At 39.3% G+C, this 13788-nt stretch overlaps 1 protein-coding gene across 2 annotated transcripts; it reads left to right on the forward strand.

Moving 5' to 3' along the window:
• The first annotated feature begins 532 nt into the window (after positions 1 to 532).
• parvg (parvin, gamma) lies at positions 533 to 12853 on the forward strand. Of its 2 annotated transcripts, none has more exons than XM_074676851.1 (13): positions 533 to 732; positions 1456 to 1562; positions 1675 to 1739; positions 2341 to 2443; positions 2783 to 2926; positions 4385 to 4500; positions 4597 to 4652; positions 4731 to 4765; positions 4875 to 4936; positions 5320 to 5388; positions 5493 to 5594; positions 7058 to 7130; positions 9796 to 12853. In XM_074676851.1, the coding sequence occupies exons 2-13, from the start codon at positions 1499 to 1501 to the stop codon at positions 9867 to 9869; spliced, it is 963 nt and encodes a 320-aa protein (XP_074532952.1). In that variant the 5' UTR covers positions 533 to 732; positions 1456 to 1498; the 3' UTR covers positions 9870 to 12853. The 2 variants fall into 2 exon arrangements, with proteins under 2 accessions (XP_074532952.1, XP_074532951.1); XM_074676850.1 differs by having other exon boundaries at positions 1469 to 1562.
• The last annotated feature ends 935 nt before the right edge of the window (positions 12854 to 13788 follow it).

Consider the following 13788-nt stretch of genomic DNA (forward strand, 5'->3'; position numbering starts at 1 on the left):
AGAGATGATTCCACAGCCTTCTGACATCTCCTCTCCAGTGGGTCGAGAACAATCCTCACTTGGACTGACAGTCTGAGGAACAGCTTTCTCCCCTGAGCTGTGGAGGGTTTGAAACTCTCAGAGACCTACGAGGGAAAGTGCAAAACTGTGTCATATGCAATAACTCAGTATCATCACACTTGAGACTGCACTTGTCTGACTACTTTTATCTTTACTTATCTTCAGATAAAGATTATTTTTGTTGCTTTTATATCACATGGTATTAAGCAATGCATGTGCATGGGTGTAAAACTTACATTTTATGCTTCTATGGAGATGATGCTGCCAAGTTACTGTGAATTTTGCTTTTGGCATGCAATGGTACCAAAGTATCTATCTTTATCTGTTTTGTTTTTTTTCGCTATTTAAATACCAAATGGCCTTAACAGAAAACAGCGTGCAGAGGCAGCATCAAAAAGAGGAAGTGCTACTTAATTCGTCTTTGCCACATCCTCTTTCTGTGCTTTTTTACGACATGCTTGCATGTCATTTTTCAAAAGCTACAGTTTGAACTAAAGTGCAGCCAGGCATTTTTTCTTTGTTGAATTTACAAGAGGCTGTATTCACTTGAAGTGCAGCCTCTCCACTTCTTTTGTAACTGTTGTGAAAGTATGCAGACTTGACATCAGTTCAGGAACTCAATTCAAGCCGAAGTCACCCCCATTCTGTGGAGTCTCTCTCAGAGTCCTGAAGGTAAGCTTATTCCAGAGACTACTTTTTTGTTTATGACCTTGTTTGAAAGTTACTGTCAACCTCAGGAAAAGGAAGCCACACACACATTTAACACACAGGAACAGAGAAGCTGCTACAAGCGTCTCTTTTCTCCTCCAGATCCAGGAAACAACGGCTCGACATGCTCCAGGTCACGTCTGTTTTGTCAGACGGTGTTACTTTGTGTTTGCTGTGCTTTGTCTCAAACCTTATGATTGAAAATGTTCAGAGGCAGAGGTGCAGCCCTTGTGAGATCTGTGGGGATCTACAGTTCTTGATCTGTTGTGTGTGAGTTCGCATCTAAAAAGAGAAAAGGAAGTGAGGGAACTGAACACCACCCCTCTTCAGTCTGACAACTTTTAGACCAGTTCAGTTAGATTCTGTGCTCTTCTGTTCTCCAAGAAATGTTTGAACACCTTTAGTCTTCCAAACCCTCTCACAAATAAAACTCTGAGGTGAACTGTATTGAGCACAGGGCTTTTTTTGTGTAGCTGAAAAAACAAAAACTGGAAGATTTTCACACAGCAGTATAAGCCTTCTAAGAGTGCAATCATCATTAAACTCCACTGGCGCGTGAGTCTAACAGGTCAAAGAGCTCCTGTTAAGAGAAAGCGACTTCCTGCTCAAGGTGCTGATGTAGAAAGTGTTTCTTCATTCTCCTGTGGTTTAAATGTAAAGCACGTCCTCTCAGTTGATCCCTTTCAGGTTTTGTTGGCAGGTGGGGAATATCTCACCTTGAGGGGAAACGATGGAGGCTGATGTCTTTGAGTATCACAAAGAGGAAGAGCTGGTGGATGTTGCAACTTTCCAGGGTATGTCTACATCTAACAAACAATTAAAACATCCTGCATCATTTCTTTATATTGAATATAGTATTTCCAGATATGTCACCAAGACTGCCTAATAAATATCTTTGTGGCACAGGAGGGAGGCAAAAGCTGATTCAGCCATCCTCTTTAAATGACCCCAAACTTGAAAAGCTGAAAGAGGTAAGAGCTGATCCTTATTAAATATCATTTAAATCTTGTGTGAGTCTGTGTTCTCTCATTTAAATGTTTTGTATCAAATAAACAGAAGCCTGCTTCTTGGTGTGATCTTAATGCATCTAAGATCAATGCAACACAGGAAATACATTAAAGAGCCTGCATGTATATGAGCTGGAGAGCATGAATAATATCTGGCGCAGGAAAAGAGGTGGAAGGATTGGTGAAATTTTAATGAACATAATTATCAGAGGTGGTGGTAGGCATCAGAGAGTCACAACGAGGAGTCGGCAGAGTCGGCTGGATGTGCCTCCTAAGCACGTTTTGATTGGTAGAGGAAGTTCTTTGTGCATGGGGCAATAAATGAATAAATCAGTCAGTGAGCCTGGCGTAGGTGAAAACAAATTAAATGTTGCTTATTTTGGGATGTATTTTGTATTTGTCATCATTTCCATCAGCTTAGGGTGCGTCTTATCTCCCAAAATTGACAAAGATAATTACAAAAACCAAAGTCTCGAAGTGTTTTTCATTTGGAGCACAAAACATGTCGACAAGCAGATGAAAGGGTTTGGTGTTTCTGACTGTGTGATCAATTGTGTCTCTGTAGGCACTGGTTTCTTGGATCAATAGCACTTTGAAACCAGAGCACATAGTGGTTCAGAGTCTGGAGGAGGATCTGTATGATGGACTGGTGCTTCATCACATGCTGTGTGAGTAAATTTGTATGATTGGACTGTCACCCCTAACATTCAATTTTTCATTGCCTAACTCAACTCGATTGTTATGTTAACCAAAGGATGAAAACTGAAAAAGTGGTTTTCCATGTGCTTTAGAAAGAGGGAAACTGAAAGGATAGGTGCCACTGGTGTGGTCCAGTGTCTGTTTACATGATTAGTAAACAATTTGCCCGTTAATGTCCCTGTCCACCCACTCATAAACCTTTTGTTCCTCAAGTAGCTCTACAAAAAGATGCCATTGCTCATATCCAAATCACACTCACTCCAAGTAAAACTCTGACCCAATAAACATTTTTATCTGTACTTTGACAGCCAGACTGGCTGGTGTCAAGTTGTCAGTGGAGGAGATAGCACTGACCAGCACTAATCAGATTCGTAAACTGGAGATGATCCTGGAGGAGTTGGACCAGCGACTGGGCCTGCAGGACAGCAGTGAGATCAAGTGGAACGTCAAACGTGAGTCATGCAGCTGAATGGGTTTCAGCCACAAAGCACCAAGTGAACAAATGTTCTGTGTTAGATGCCAGTTCAGATTACACAGGATTTGGTGCTAGCTCAAGTGTGCCATGCTGGCTTACACCAACTGTTAGGGGATTTTGGTGGTTAAAAACAAAAAAAAAACCCACAAACACTTTGGTTTGGTTTTGGTAAACTGTAAACTAGCACCAAACTGATTGTCTGAAGTTTTGATTACGTGACTCACAAGATTTAACTTTTCTGTGTTATCAAACATAGAATGGAGTGGAAAGCTCCAATCCTGCAATGACTGCTCAGTGTGTTAAAGGTCACTGCCTCTACATCTCAGTTCTGAAAAGGCGAGGGACAGTAAAAAAAAAAAAGAAAAAAAAGTGACATCATCTTTACAGTAAAACAGTGTTTGAAGGAGACCTGCATCAACGACCAGATGGCATATATTCAGATTCCAGCTCTTCTTGGCTAACCTCACAATAAGGTGCAGTTTAATGATACAGTTTGAAAGGTGTAGAAATAAGGCTAAGGGTAATGTTGGTTGGCCAGCACTGATTCCTTGCTAACACTTGTGTTTCTTAGCTTACACTAATGTTTGCCAGCTTACATTACTGTTTCCTAGCTAACTAATGTTTGCTAGCTTACATTGATATTCGTTAGCTTACATTAATGTTTCCTCGCTAACACTAATTATTGTTGGTGAACACTTAAATTTCCTAACTAACAAATGTTTGCTAACTTACACTAATTTTTCTTAGCTAACACTTAATACTTATGTTTTCTGGCTAACACTAATGCTTCCTAGCTAACTAATATTTGCTAACTTACTCCAATGGTTGCTGGCTCACACGTATGTTTCCTAGCTGACACCTATGTTTGCTAACTTACACTTATGTTTGCTAGCGAATAGTAATGTTTCCTAGCTTTTAGTTATGTTTATATTAAAGTCAGAGCTCAATTTTTCTGGTGACTTTTCACAACAGTTGCCCAATAGTTAGTGTTAGCTAACAGCCATAAAAATAGAGGAAGGAGAGTTTAAGAATTTAGCCAGTGTTGATACTAGCTAGCCAGTAGTAATGCCAGGAATTGGTTAAGGGCTATTGTTTTGGCTGTTTTTACTCAGCTACTGAGTTATCTGACACTCTTTACCTTTTCTAACTTCTGGTACCTACAGTCTTAAAATTTAAGTAATTTATTATATTGGCAAAACTGAAATGCAGCAAAAGATTTTTGAGGAAAATACTGATGGTTGATATTTCCAAAATGGGGGACTAGTCCAATTACAAAATCAGATATTTAAGTTAAAAATAAAAGTATGATGTTTATAGGATCTAGATTCTTGTGGCCTTTGTTTGGGCTCATTCTTGGTGGTAAGTGCAGTTATAACAAATCTAGGTATTTGTTTTTTTCAGAAAGTGTGCATTTTGTTCTCTCTTTCCCTGTCAGTCATCCACAACAAAGACCTCTTGGCCACTATTCATCTGCTGGTTGCCATGGTGAGATGTTTTCAGCCTGACCTGGATTTACCAACGGATGTGAAAGTTGAAGTTGTAGTAATAGAAGTGAGTTTCACCCAGGATTTAAGCTCTAATTCCACTGCAAACACACATGTATTATTGTATTTCTGATAAAATGTGTTTGCTTTTATTCACATGCAGGTTGATAAAAGTGGAATCAAATCAGATGTTCACACAGAAATCCTAACAGAAGCGAGGTGAGCAGATTTCTGTCCTGGGTGACTGTGGAGATATTGCAAAATTTCTAACTTTATTTTGTACTTGTTTTCTCTCAGAGATGCTGGCTCAGACTCCACAGGGAATACAGAAAGTGAGTACAGAGTGGTATCCTGAGCCAATGTGACATGCTGAGTGTCATCCCAACTGCTTTTTCACTTACAATGTTTTTAATGCTTTTTTGTGGTTCTCTGGCCACTAAGGCAAAGACCCCATCCAAGAACTGCTGAAGCTTGAGCCTCACAAGGTCAACACAGTGAAGAAGGTAAAAAGAGAAGAGGAGTAGAAGAACTGAGGCTGATTGAAGAGTAAAGTCTCTCTTATCACACTGGAATGAGGAAACAACTGTGGATTGAGAAGGAAAGGAATAGATATACATTAAAGGTTGGATTAACCTAACTTTACTGGAGTGAAAACAGCACAGGCAGGTGGTTTGTTGAATAAATGAATATTAAAACTATGATGTGGGTATAAGTTTAACATTTACTTTTTTTTTTCAATTAAAAAAGGTAAATAATCATTTTCAATAAAAACACTATCTTGTACAATTTCTGAGTTCTTTTGAGAAATATTTTCTAAACATGCCAGCCAAACAGGACCAACATGTATTTTTTGACCATTACATTAGCTTTTATTTTTCCATTTCAGGCCATCTTACACTTTGTCAACCGGAACATGTCAGCCTTGGGTCTGCAGGTGGCTGATATGGAGAGGCAGGTGGGAAACGAAAAACACTCAATAAAAAAACACTTGATTACTTCTCCTGATATGACACCACCTTACTTGGACTGGATCCAACGTCTCATGTATTTTCTGTTCAGTTTGCTGATGGTGTGATTCTTCTACTACTGATCGGACAGCTGGAAGGTTTCTTCATCCCCCTCTGTGACTTCAACCTGACCCCCGTTAATCCCTCTGAGATGGTACGGTATGGATTGAACATGGACTTGTAACATATTAGAGAACCAAGCCCATCAGGAATAACTGATCAAACCTATTCATTTTAATCTGTAATTTGAGTAAATTTAATATCCTACAAGAGTGTAGTAGATGATAAGCTGCCAAATCCAAATCTGATCTAAAAAACTGTACCTGTCACAATATTTGATATGATAGAATTAATTCTTTACTATTCCCATTAATAAGAGATGCATAATAACTGCTAATGTACTACCAACATAATGTTGTCTTTGAGCTCGCTTTACTTGAAGCAGTGAGTTGAGTGTAAAGAACTCAGTACCGCCATCACAGATGTTAGGAGCTCATGACTAACTGAGGACCTAACGACAGCGAAACTTAATCTAAGTCTGTTTAACTAAGAATGTTTTGTACCTTAAACTCTTTTACTTCATATCTGAAATCACAGACAATGCAACAATGTGGTTCATTGTTCATCTTGATTCACATTTTTTTTTTTACACGCTGAGCTGAGCTAAGCTAAGCTAAGCTAAGCTACTAACCTCTTTCTTCACTCTAAACTTAACATTTATTCATTCATTCATTTTCTGAAGCGCTTATCCTGTTCAAGATCGCGGGTGGCTGGAGCCTCTCTCAGCTGTCATTGGGTGACAGGCGGGGTACACCCTGAACTGGTTGCCAGTCGATCACAGGACATATAGACAGAGAACTTTTCACGCACGCACTCACACCTAAGAATAGTTTAGAGTGTTCAATTAACCTAATGAGCATGTTTCTGGACTGTGGGAGGAAGCAGGAGAACCTGGAGAGAACCCACACATGCATGTGGAGAACATGCAAACTCCACACAGAGAGGCCCACTGGCCAAGCTGGGAATCGAACCAGTGACCTTCTTGCTGTAAGGCTGCATCATCAACTGTTGCACCACTGTGCAGCTTTAGATAATGTTAGCAAATTTATTATTCTTTTATCATAATGTGAAAATAAGACGCACTGGATTTGTGTACAATTGAACCAAGTTTTGTAACCAGTGGCGTTTCCCCTGTTCTTTGTTAAAGAAAGCATGTTGAAGACACTTTGAAGCAGAAGCTGCACTTTTACAACCTGAAAGCTCTGTCCACTTCTTTTATACAATCTATTGATCTAGCTTTTGGCAAGTGAAGGAAAATGTGTAAATAAGTAGGAAGTAAACAGACTTTGTAGGATTAAAAATGTCTCTCCCTCTCAGTATTCCGGGCTTTCTTTCAAAAGAAGCTTCACCTCACAAAGCACTCCTAGAATTCAAAGTTCCTTGTATAACAAAAAACTTCAGAAACAAAACTCCAACTGAGCTAAACAACCACTTATCCAGCCTTATCACAGTTACTAATAAATTAATATTTTCACTGCATGTTCAAGCAGGTTTTGAGGTGAAATTATATTAAGGTCATGGATTTGTGTCTGACATGTTCATGTTCTTGACCTGCAGCTTCACAATGTAACCCTGGCCTTAGACCTCCTGAATGACAGCGGCCTGCAGGTGTCTGGCATTGACCCACAGGGTAAGGAGATACACACTATGCACAAAATTACACTGCTTTTTGTTAACAAAGGATTGTACTCACATGCATAAATTAAAATGCCAGGCGCATAAGATGAAAGAAGAAAAAAACAAAACCAAGGTCTAGTGAGTAAAACAGTTGCATCAGGAGTAGAACCCACTTCAGCTCTCAGATAACAATGTCAGACTAATTCATCTGATATCCTCTCATCAGGAGCATTTATCTGTGTGACAGGGAGACGCCAAAATCTGTTAGTATGTCAGGTCAGTGGCAGGGGGTCTGCCTCAGTGGTTAATTTAAGGTTGAGTGTGGGTTTGACAGCATTTTGAGGGAAGGATGGAATTGTGTGCTGAATATGAACAAGTGCGACTCGTGTCTCCGAGTAACGCTGCGGATGATTGGCTCAGTCTGAGGTCATCATCATTCATTTAGAGAGGAGCAGTGAGGAAGACAGTCTCAAGGGGACGATGTCACTCTGGTGCTGGGTGATAAACACAGGGTTTCAACCTCACCGGCGTGGCTTTATCTGCTCTGTGTGTGTGCGTTTGAATAGAGGAAGATATCTTATCTGTATTCATGAGCACTGCCTCTATTTCCCACCCACTTATCAGACAGATCTCAGGAATACTCTGACTGTATCTCTGCTGAAATTGTGAGTTTCAACCTGCGGGAGCTGGTTACAGATATCAAACACTTCATGAATTGTGACATTTGTCAATCATACATCTGAGCTGGCGGATGATTGTGTAGATCTTTTGTAATTTATATTTTTTTAATTTTCAACCTTTTTTTTGGCAAGGATAGATGAGTGGACAGACAAGGAAATCAGGAGATAGAGTGGGGGAATGATGTGCAGGAAAGGGGCCTCAGACTAAACCTTTTTATAGATATGAGGTTTATTGTTCAAGGAAGCTTGAAGGTGTGCTGTACCCATATTGGCCCCCAAGCCAAACCTGCGTATTCAGTCCCTAAAAGAAACACTGTAATGCCATGCAACCAAACAGTAAAAAAGTCCACATTTGAACAATTTCAAAAAGCCTTCAGCCAGGTCAAAAAAATGTGCCTGGCTCCTGGAGCTTATCCCAGCCATCACTGGGCAAGCAGTTGGACAGGACTGGACAGGCGGCCAGTCAATCACAGAGCTGACATTTCGATAAACAACCAGACACACTCACACCTACAGACCGTCACCAATTAACCCAACAAGCATGTGTTTGGACCGTAGGAGGAAGCATCTGCTTCTGCAGGAAACCCACGCAGACAAGAGAAGAAAACACAGAAAAACTCTGTCTGAGATCAGTAATGGGGACCTTTTTGCTGTAAGGCACTGGTATCAAACCATTTAACCCTAACTGATCTGAACTAACTGAAAAATAAAAAACAAAAAAATTGTATTTCAAGCTTCAGTTAGCTTCTTGTATATGATGAATGGAGGGCATTATGACATCTGTGCTAGCTTTTTAGAGCTTCTAGCACCTACAGATGGAATGGTTCATGTCACCTGTTTTGATCATTTTTCATCATGTTTTGTGTAGAAACACAAAAATACCAATGTGTAGTACATAAGACATCAAAGTTGCATTCAAAGTCGTCACTATTTGTGATTTAGTTTGACATGGTTAACTGGTATAAACCTCTTATTGTTGAAAACACAGCACTTAACAAAGCTCTTAAGTAAAAACTGTGGACTTTAAATAAATGAATGACAACAAAATCTTCCTCCATATGTTGGGGAACAACCTGATAAGCCCTCACTGAGCCCTGACGCCAAACACCTTAATGACTGTGAACCGTAGCTAATTGCTCAGAACCCCCTCCTCCTTGACTTCATAATGTTCAGGCTGATAAAAAAGGAGCGAGTCTGCGGCCGGATTAGTTGAAGCCAATGTGTTTGAGGCTGCTCAGGGAGAACATGAAACATGTTGTTTTAGAACAAGATGTTGAAAAACCACATGTGGGTGTGATGTTTAGGTGGCCATGTGGAGTGATAAATAAAAAAATGGAAAGTGTGATGAAGTGACTGGCTCAGTGAGTTACCCACTCCTTCAAGTGTGTGGATCAATCAATAGTAAACAGGTCTACTTCTCCTCCCTGCAGATCCGTTATTGACAACATGCTCTGTATTCCCTCTGAGCTCCTCCAGCACTAAAACCACTCCAACATCTTTTGCCTTCCAGCCGTACAGCTGGTAATTGTGAAGTAAATCCCCAACACGATAACTGTTAATGTAAGGACCAGAGCAATTAATCTGCGCCAGGAGCAAGTGGCTAATTTAATTCATTTTTAGTGTCTTTTTAATTACTGGCATAATTGCTGTGATGGAATGAGGGATCCTGGCATTCAGGGTCTGAAACGGGAGCGTGCTGCGTGCATTAATCAGGTTAGCCGGCACAGAAGTCGATCTTTATGTCATTTATTCAGTTAGTGCATCTCACAACCGAGAGCAATTTTGTTGTCTCACCAAGGACGTATTGATTAAATTGCCATCTAATACTTTTCTTATTTTTGTCCCCCTGATCCATGACCTGCCAGATGGATTGTGAGAATAGTTATTAGCTAATGTTGCTAAAAGCATCCTCATGTTATCACTGCCTCAGTGGGTTTGCAAGACACCGACAGTGCACTTTAAATGCTCACCACATGTCTTCCTTGGATTATGTGACAGATATTGTCTCTCAGGACGTGGCTGCCACCTTGAAGATCCTGTACGCCCTGTTCAGGAAGCACAAAGGGAAGTAAAGAGGTCAGAGAAGTAAAGAAGAACCCAACAGCAACAACTTTAAATGGGGAAGAAGATGAGTGGAGTATTTGCTCCACTTGATTTTCTTCTGGTTCATAACTTTTACAATGATGTTTGCCTAATGATTATTCAAAAGGGGCAGTTTACTGTTTCCAGATTATGATGGGGTACACTCAGGGAAATATGTAATAACTGCAAGACACTGAAGTAGTTTTTAGAAGTTATATATAATCAATAATCATCCAAGAGCCTTGGCAGCAAAATCAATGGATTTAAATAAATTGCTGCAATTTGTGGATTTGATCATTAATTTTTTAGGAATATGACATGAAGTATTGGTTGAACCAAAAACAACCCATATTTCACAGGATACAGACAAACAGAAAAAAAAGGAGAGAGAGAAATACCTTCTCTAAAGGAAGAAGGATGGTTTGCAGTAGATTTAAAGTCTGATGATAAAATGAACAAAGTTGGAGTGTGATTCTTATTCAAGGCACTCACTTTCTAGCTTTGCTACTGCTAGGTTTCCTTTCTGTCTGTGTGCTGAGACAAGAAAAATCTCTGTTTGCACACAGCTTCAGCGCCCTGGAAGAGCAACAAAATTAAGCTCAGAGAAAGCCAAATGACTCGATTCTGCCCATTTAGCAAGAAAGTGGAGCCTTTCCTCTGCCCTCCAACCTCTGCCTCTGTCAGCTTCTCTTCTTTCTCCTTGTCTTGTATCAACACCACAAGTTGAGCTACACATTTTTAGCAATAACAATTTCTCCACCTCATAGAGGCTAGCTTAGCTTCAAGCATCCTGTACTCTGAATCCCACCATATCTCTACTCATTACTTCATAGTCAAAGCCCCTGAGTGAGTCACAGCATGCTGCTTTTAAAGTTTTGTTCACTTTCATTGATTTATCTGAGTGACGATGGGAAGCAGAATAACATTTTTTATTAGAAGATACTGTTTTCACACATACAAGACAATATCAGTAAAAAAAGATAAGTTACTGCTTTGTCCACAAGGGGCGCTAAAGTCAGTGAAAACTTGTGCTAAAATCTGCAGTTCGTCAAGTGTCTGCTTGAGGCTGGCTCTGAAAGTACTGGAAACAACATAATAATAATAATAATAATAATAATAATAATAATAATAATAATAATAATAATAATAATGATAATAAACACAGCAGAAATAAACAGGTTTACTGCCTGGTACAAAAAATTGTCTCCCATCTGAATAGCTAATTTCTTGGCACACTCTGTATGTGGGGTGATTTTTTTTTTTTTTTTAATCTGCAGTTAAGAAGATATTAAGATCACAAGTTTTCCCAATCAGAGACACAGCTCACCTGATTGACAGGCCCAAAGCCTGCCTCATTTCCAATATGGCCCCTGTCTGAGATTTGCCGTAAAACTCTATGGCTGTGTCCGAAATCACTCCCTAGTCACTATATAGTACACTATATAGTGAATACGCCATGTTGCAGTGCTGTCCAAAATCTGAGTGAGCATGGTCATTCACTATATAGTCCACTCAATGTATTCCACAATGCATTTTGAAAAGTAGTGTATTAGCGATGCTCACTATATGAGCAATATATCATCATGCATTTTGGTTCAAACAGAACAAATGGCTGATTACATGTTTAATGATTACTAATAGCATGAAACAACATTAAAAACTGTCAGAGAATAACACTTAGCTCACTGTTTAACTTTCGGATGAGCCCGTCTCACAACTTTGAGCTGAGAAACAAACAACACGGACGTTATCCGTTAAACCGTTCCACGCGGGTGATGCATTCACTGAACCTTGTAATTCTTAAACATAGCATAAGTTCCGCGCAAATATATGGTTTATTTATTTAAAAATAACGTGTAATAAATGTTTCTTTTATATTTGGCTGTTGCAGAAAATAAGCTAAATATAACATTAGGTATCACTAAAACAAATACTGTTTTGCAGTTTTTAAGAAAAGATATAAATGTAAATCCAAGCCATCCATGAGCGATGCGAGAGTAAATACGTCACTGTCAGCGGCTTGCGAATGTGTGAGTAGTGTACGAAATGTTTTAATTTAGCTGATTGAGTGGACTATATAGTCAACTACATCTAATTCACTATATAGTGAGTAGTGAGTAGGGAATGAGTGACTGATTTCGGACACAACCTATGCCAGAAACAGATGGGTAATGTCACAGAGACTACGTCCATTTATAATGAAGTCTTTGCTGTATACTGAAAGCAGCTCACAGGAGCTTTTCCTTACAAACATATAGAACATGTTTTGGGCGGCATAGCTCTGGGTCAAACCTCCGGCAGTGAGAAATGAAGCTTAAGTGGAAGTGCCAAAAACTGCAGCTTGTCAAGTGTCTGCTTGAAACTGGCTCTAGACATGAAGCATGGGCACACAAATTTTTATATAACAGTTTAGAAGGACTTTTTGTTAAGCTAGCTGTTGGTTTTGTTCGATATTTAACATCAAAATTTTACTAGTTGTCATGTTGTTCGTTGCCAATATGTGTTTTTCTTCTTTAATTTTCACCATAAGATCTTTGAACTACATTACCACAGCTTTATGTCCCCTTAAGTGTGGTCTCAAGAGGTTTTGTCAGATGACTCTCTTCCTGAATGTATTTGTGTTGTAACACATTTAATAGAATTAATTGTCAAAATGGAAGATAATCCCTCAATTCAGTAGCTTTGCAACCATCACTTTGTCTTTAATATCTCACAGATTGATGATGATGCTGATATGAGCTTATGATGTTCTTCCAGCTTAGCTCAAACAGTGGCTCTGGCCTCTTGTTAACATTTTTCTAAGTATCCCTTTGGGCAAGAAAAAGACAGACCTTGGTTGTTTACTGCCATCAATATTTGTGCGTTAATGAGTAAATGAGATGCAAATGGGTTTACAAATGAAGCCAAACTGGGGCAGGTTTTCCATCATTGCCAGATCCATACCCCTGGCTTATATAGGAACCCCTTGTTATTGTTGGACCATGAATCTTATGGTGTATATTTATAAATAAACATCTATTTTTGTGCCAGTCTCAGTCTGTGTAAATCTTTTTTACAGTGCAAGGACAGAAAGGTCTGGAGTGTGCTCCATTAGAGTTAAATAATACAACATGCCTGAAAATCTAACAAGCTAATTCTGTCCAAATATTCACACCTCAAGTCTGGCTGACAAAAATACGACAGGTTATGTGTTATTGTTAAAAAAAAACTGTAAAACTTTCTACATTTTTAGACAGTTTCTCTTGGAAAACATTCTTGGTGGTGCTCTCAATTGTCCACATGAAAGGTGACAGAAAGAGTTGTGTGAGGAAAAGAAAAAAGGTGGTGGAGAGAAAAGTTCAAACCTTTCACACCTACACATAGCTGGTAGATTGCAGCGTAAAGTGGTTGTGAAAGTTGGATTTTCAGTTCAGGAGAGTTGCAAAAAAATAAGGTCAGTCTTATGCGACAGTGGAGAGGAGTGTTGCTGGAGCAGGTTTCTGAATTTTTTCCATCCTTTAAGCAGCTCTGGTAGAAAACACTGCCCCTCTACACCACACCGACACACAGCTATTTTGAATTTGGTAAAAGTTTAAGTATATATTAAGTGTGTTGATGCAGCCCAGTTTTCTTCCCCTCTAGATATTTCTCATCACTTTTCACTCTTACTTGAAAAAAAATCGTCCTTCATGGCAACTTTAAAAAAAATACATCCTAAATTTGTTGTTCTCCCATGTGCTCCTGCTGACAGTCTGCAACCTGCTCTGTTTTTTATTCCATCATTTCTCCAAAGAAATGTTTTTTTGTTGTTGTTGTTGTTGCCATTGAATTGTTCTCAAGTCAATGTCACACACATGAGAACATGCAGCAGGGAGTGAAGGAGGGATGAAAATACTAAACATGATTCCACCAAAGCATATTTTCAAGTGT

The sequence above is a fragment of the Halichoeres trimaculatus genome, unplaced genomic scaffold (genome assembly GCF_033239565.1).
Source record: "Halichoeres trimaculatus isolate MK-OKI-2021-1 unplaced genomic scaffold, fHalTri1.1 fHalTri1_scaffold_10, whole genome shotgun sequence".
NCBI classification, from domain to species: domain Eukaryota; kingdom Metazoa; phylum Chordata; class Actinopteri; order Labriformes; family Labridae; genus Halichoeres; species Halichoeres trimaculatus.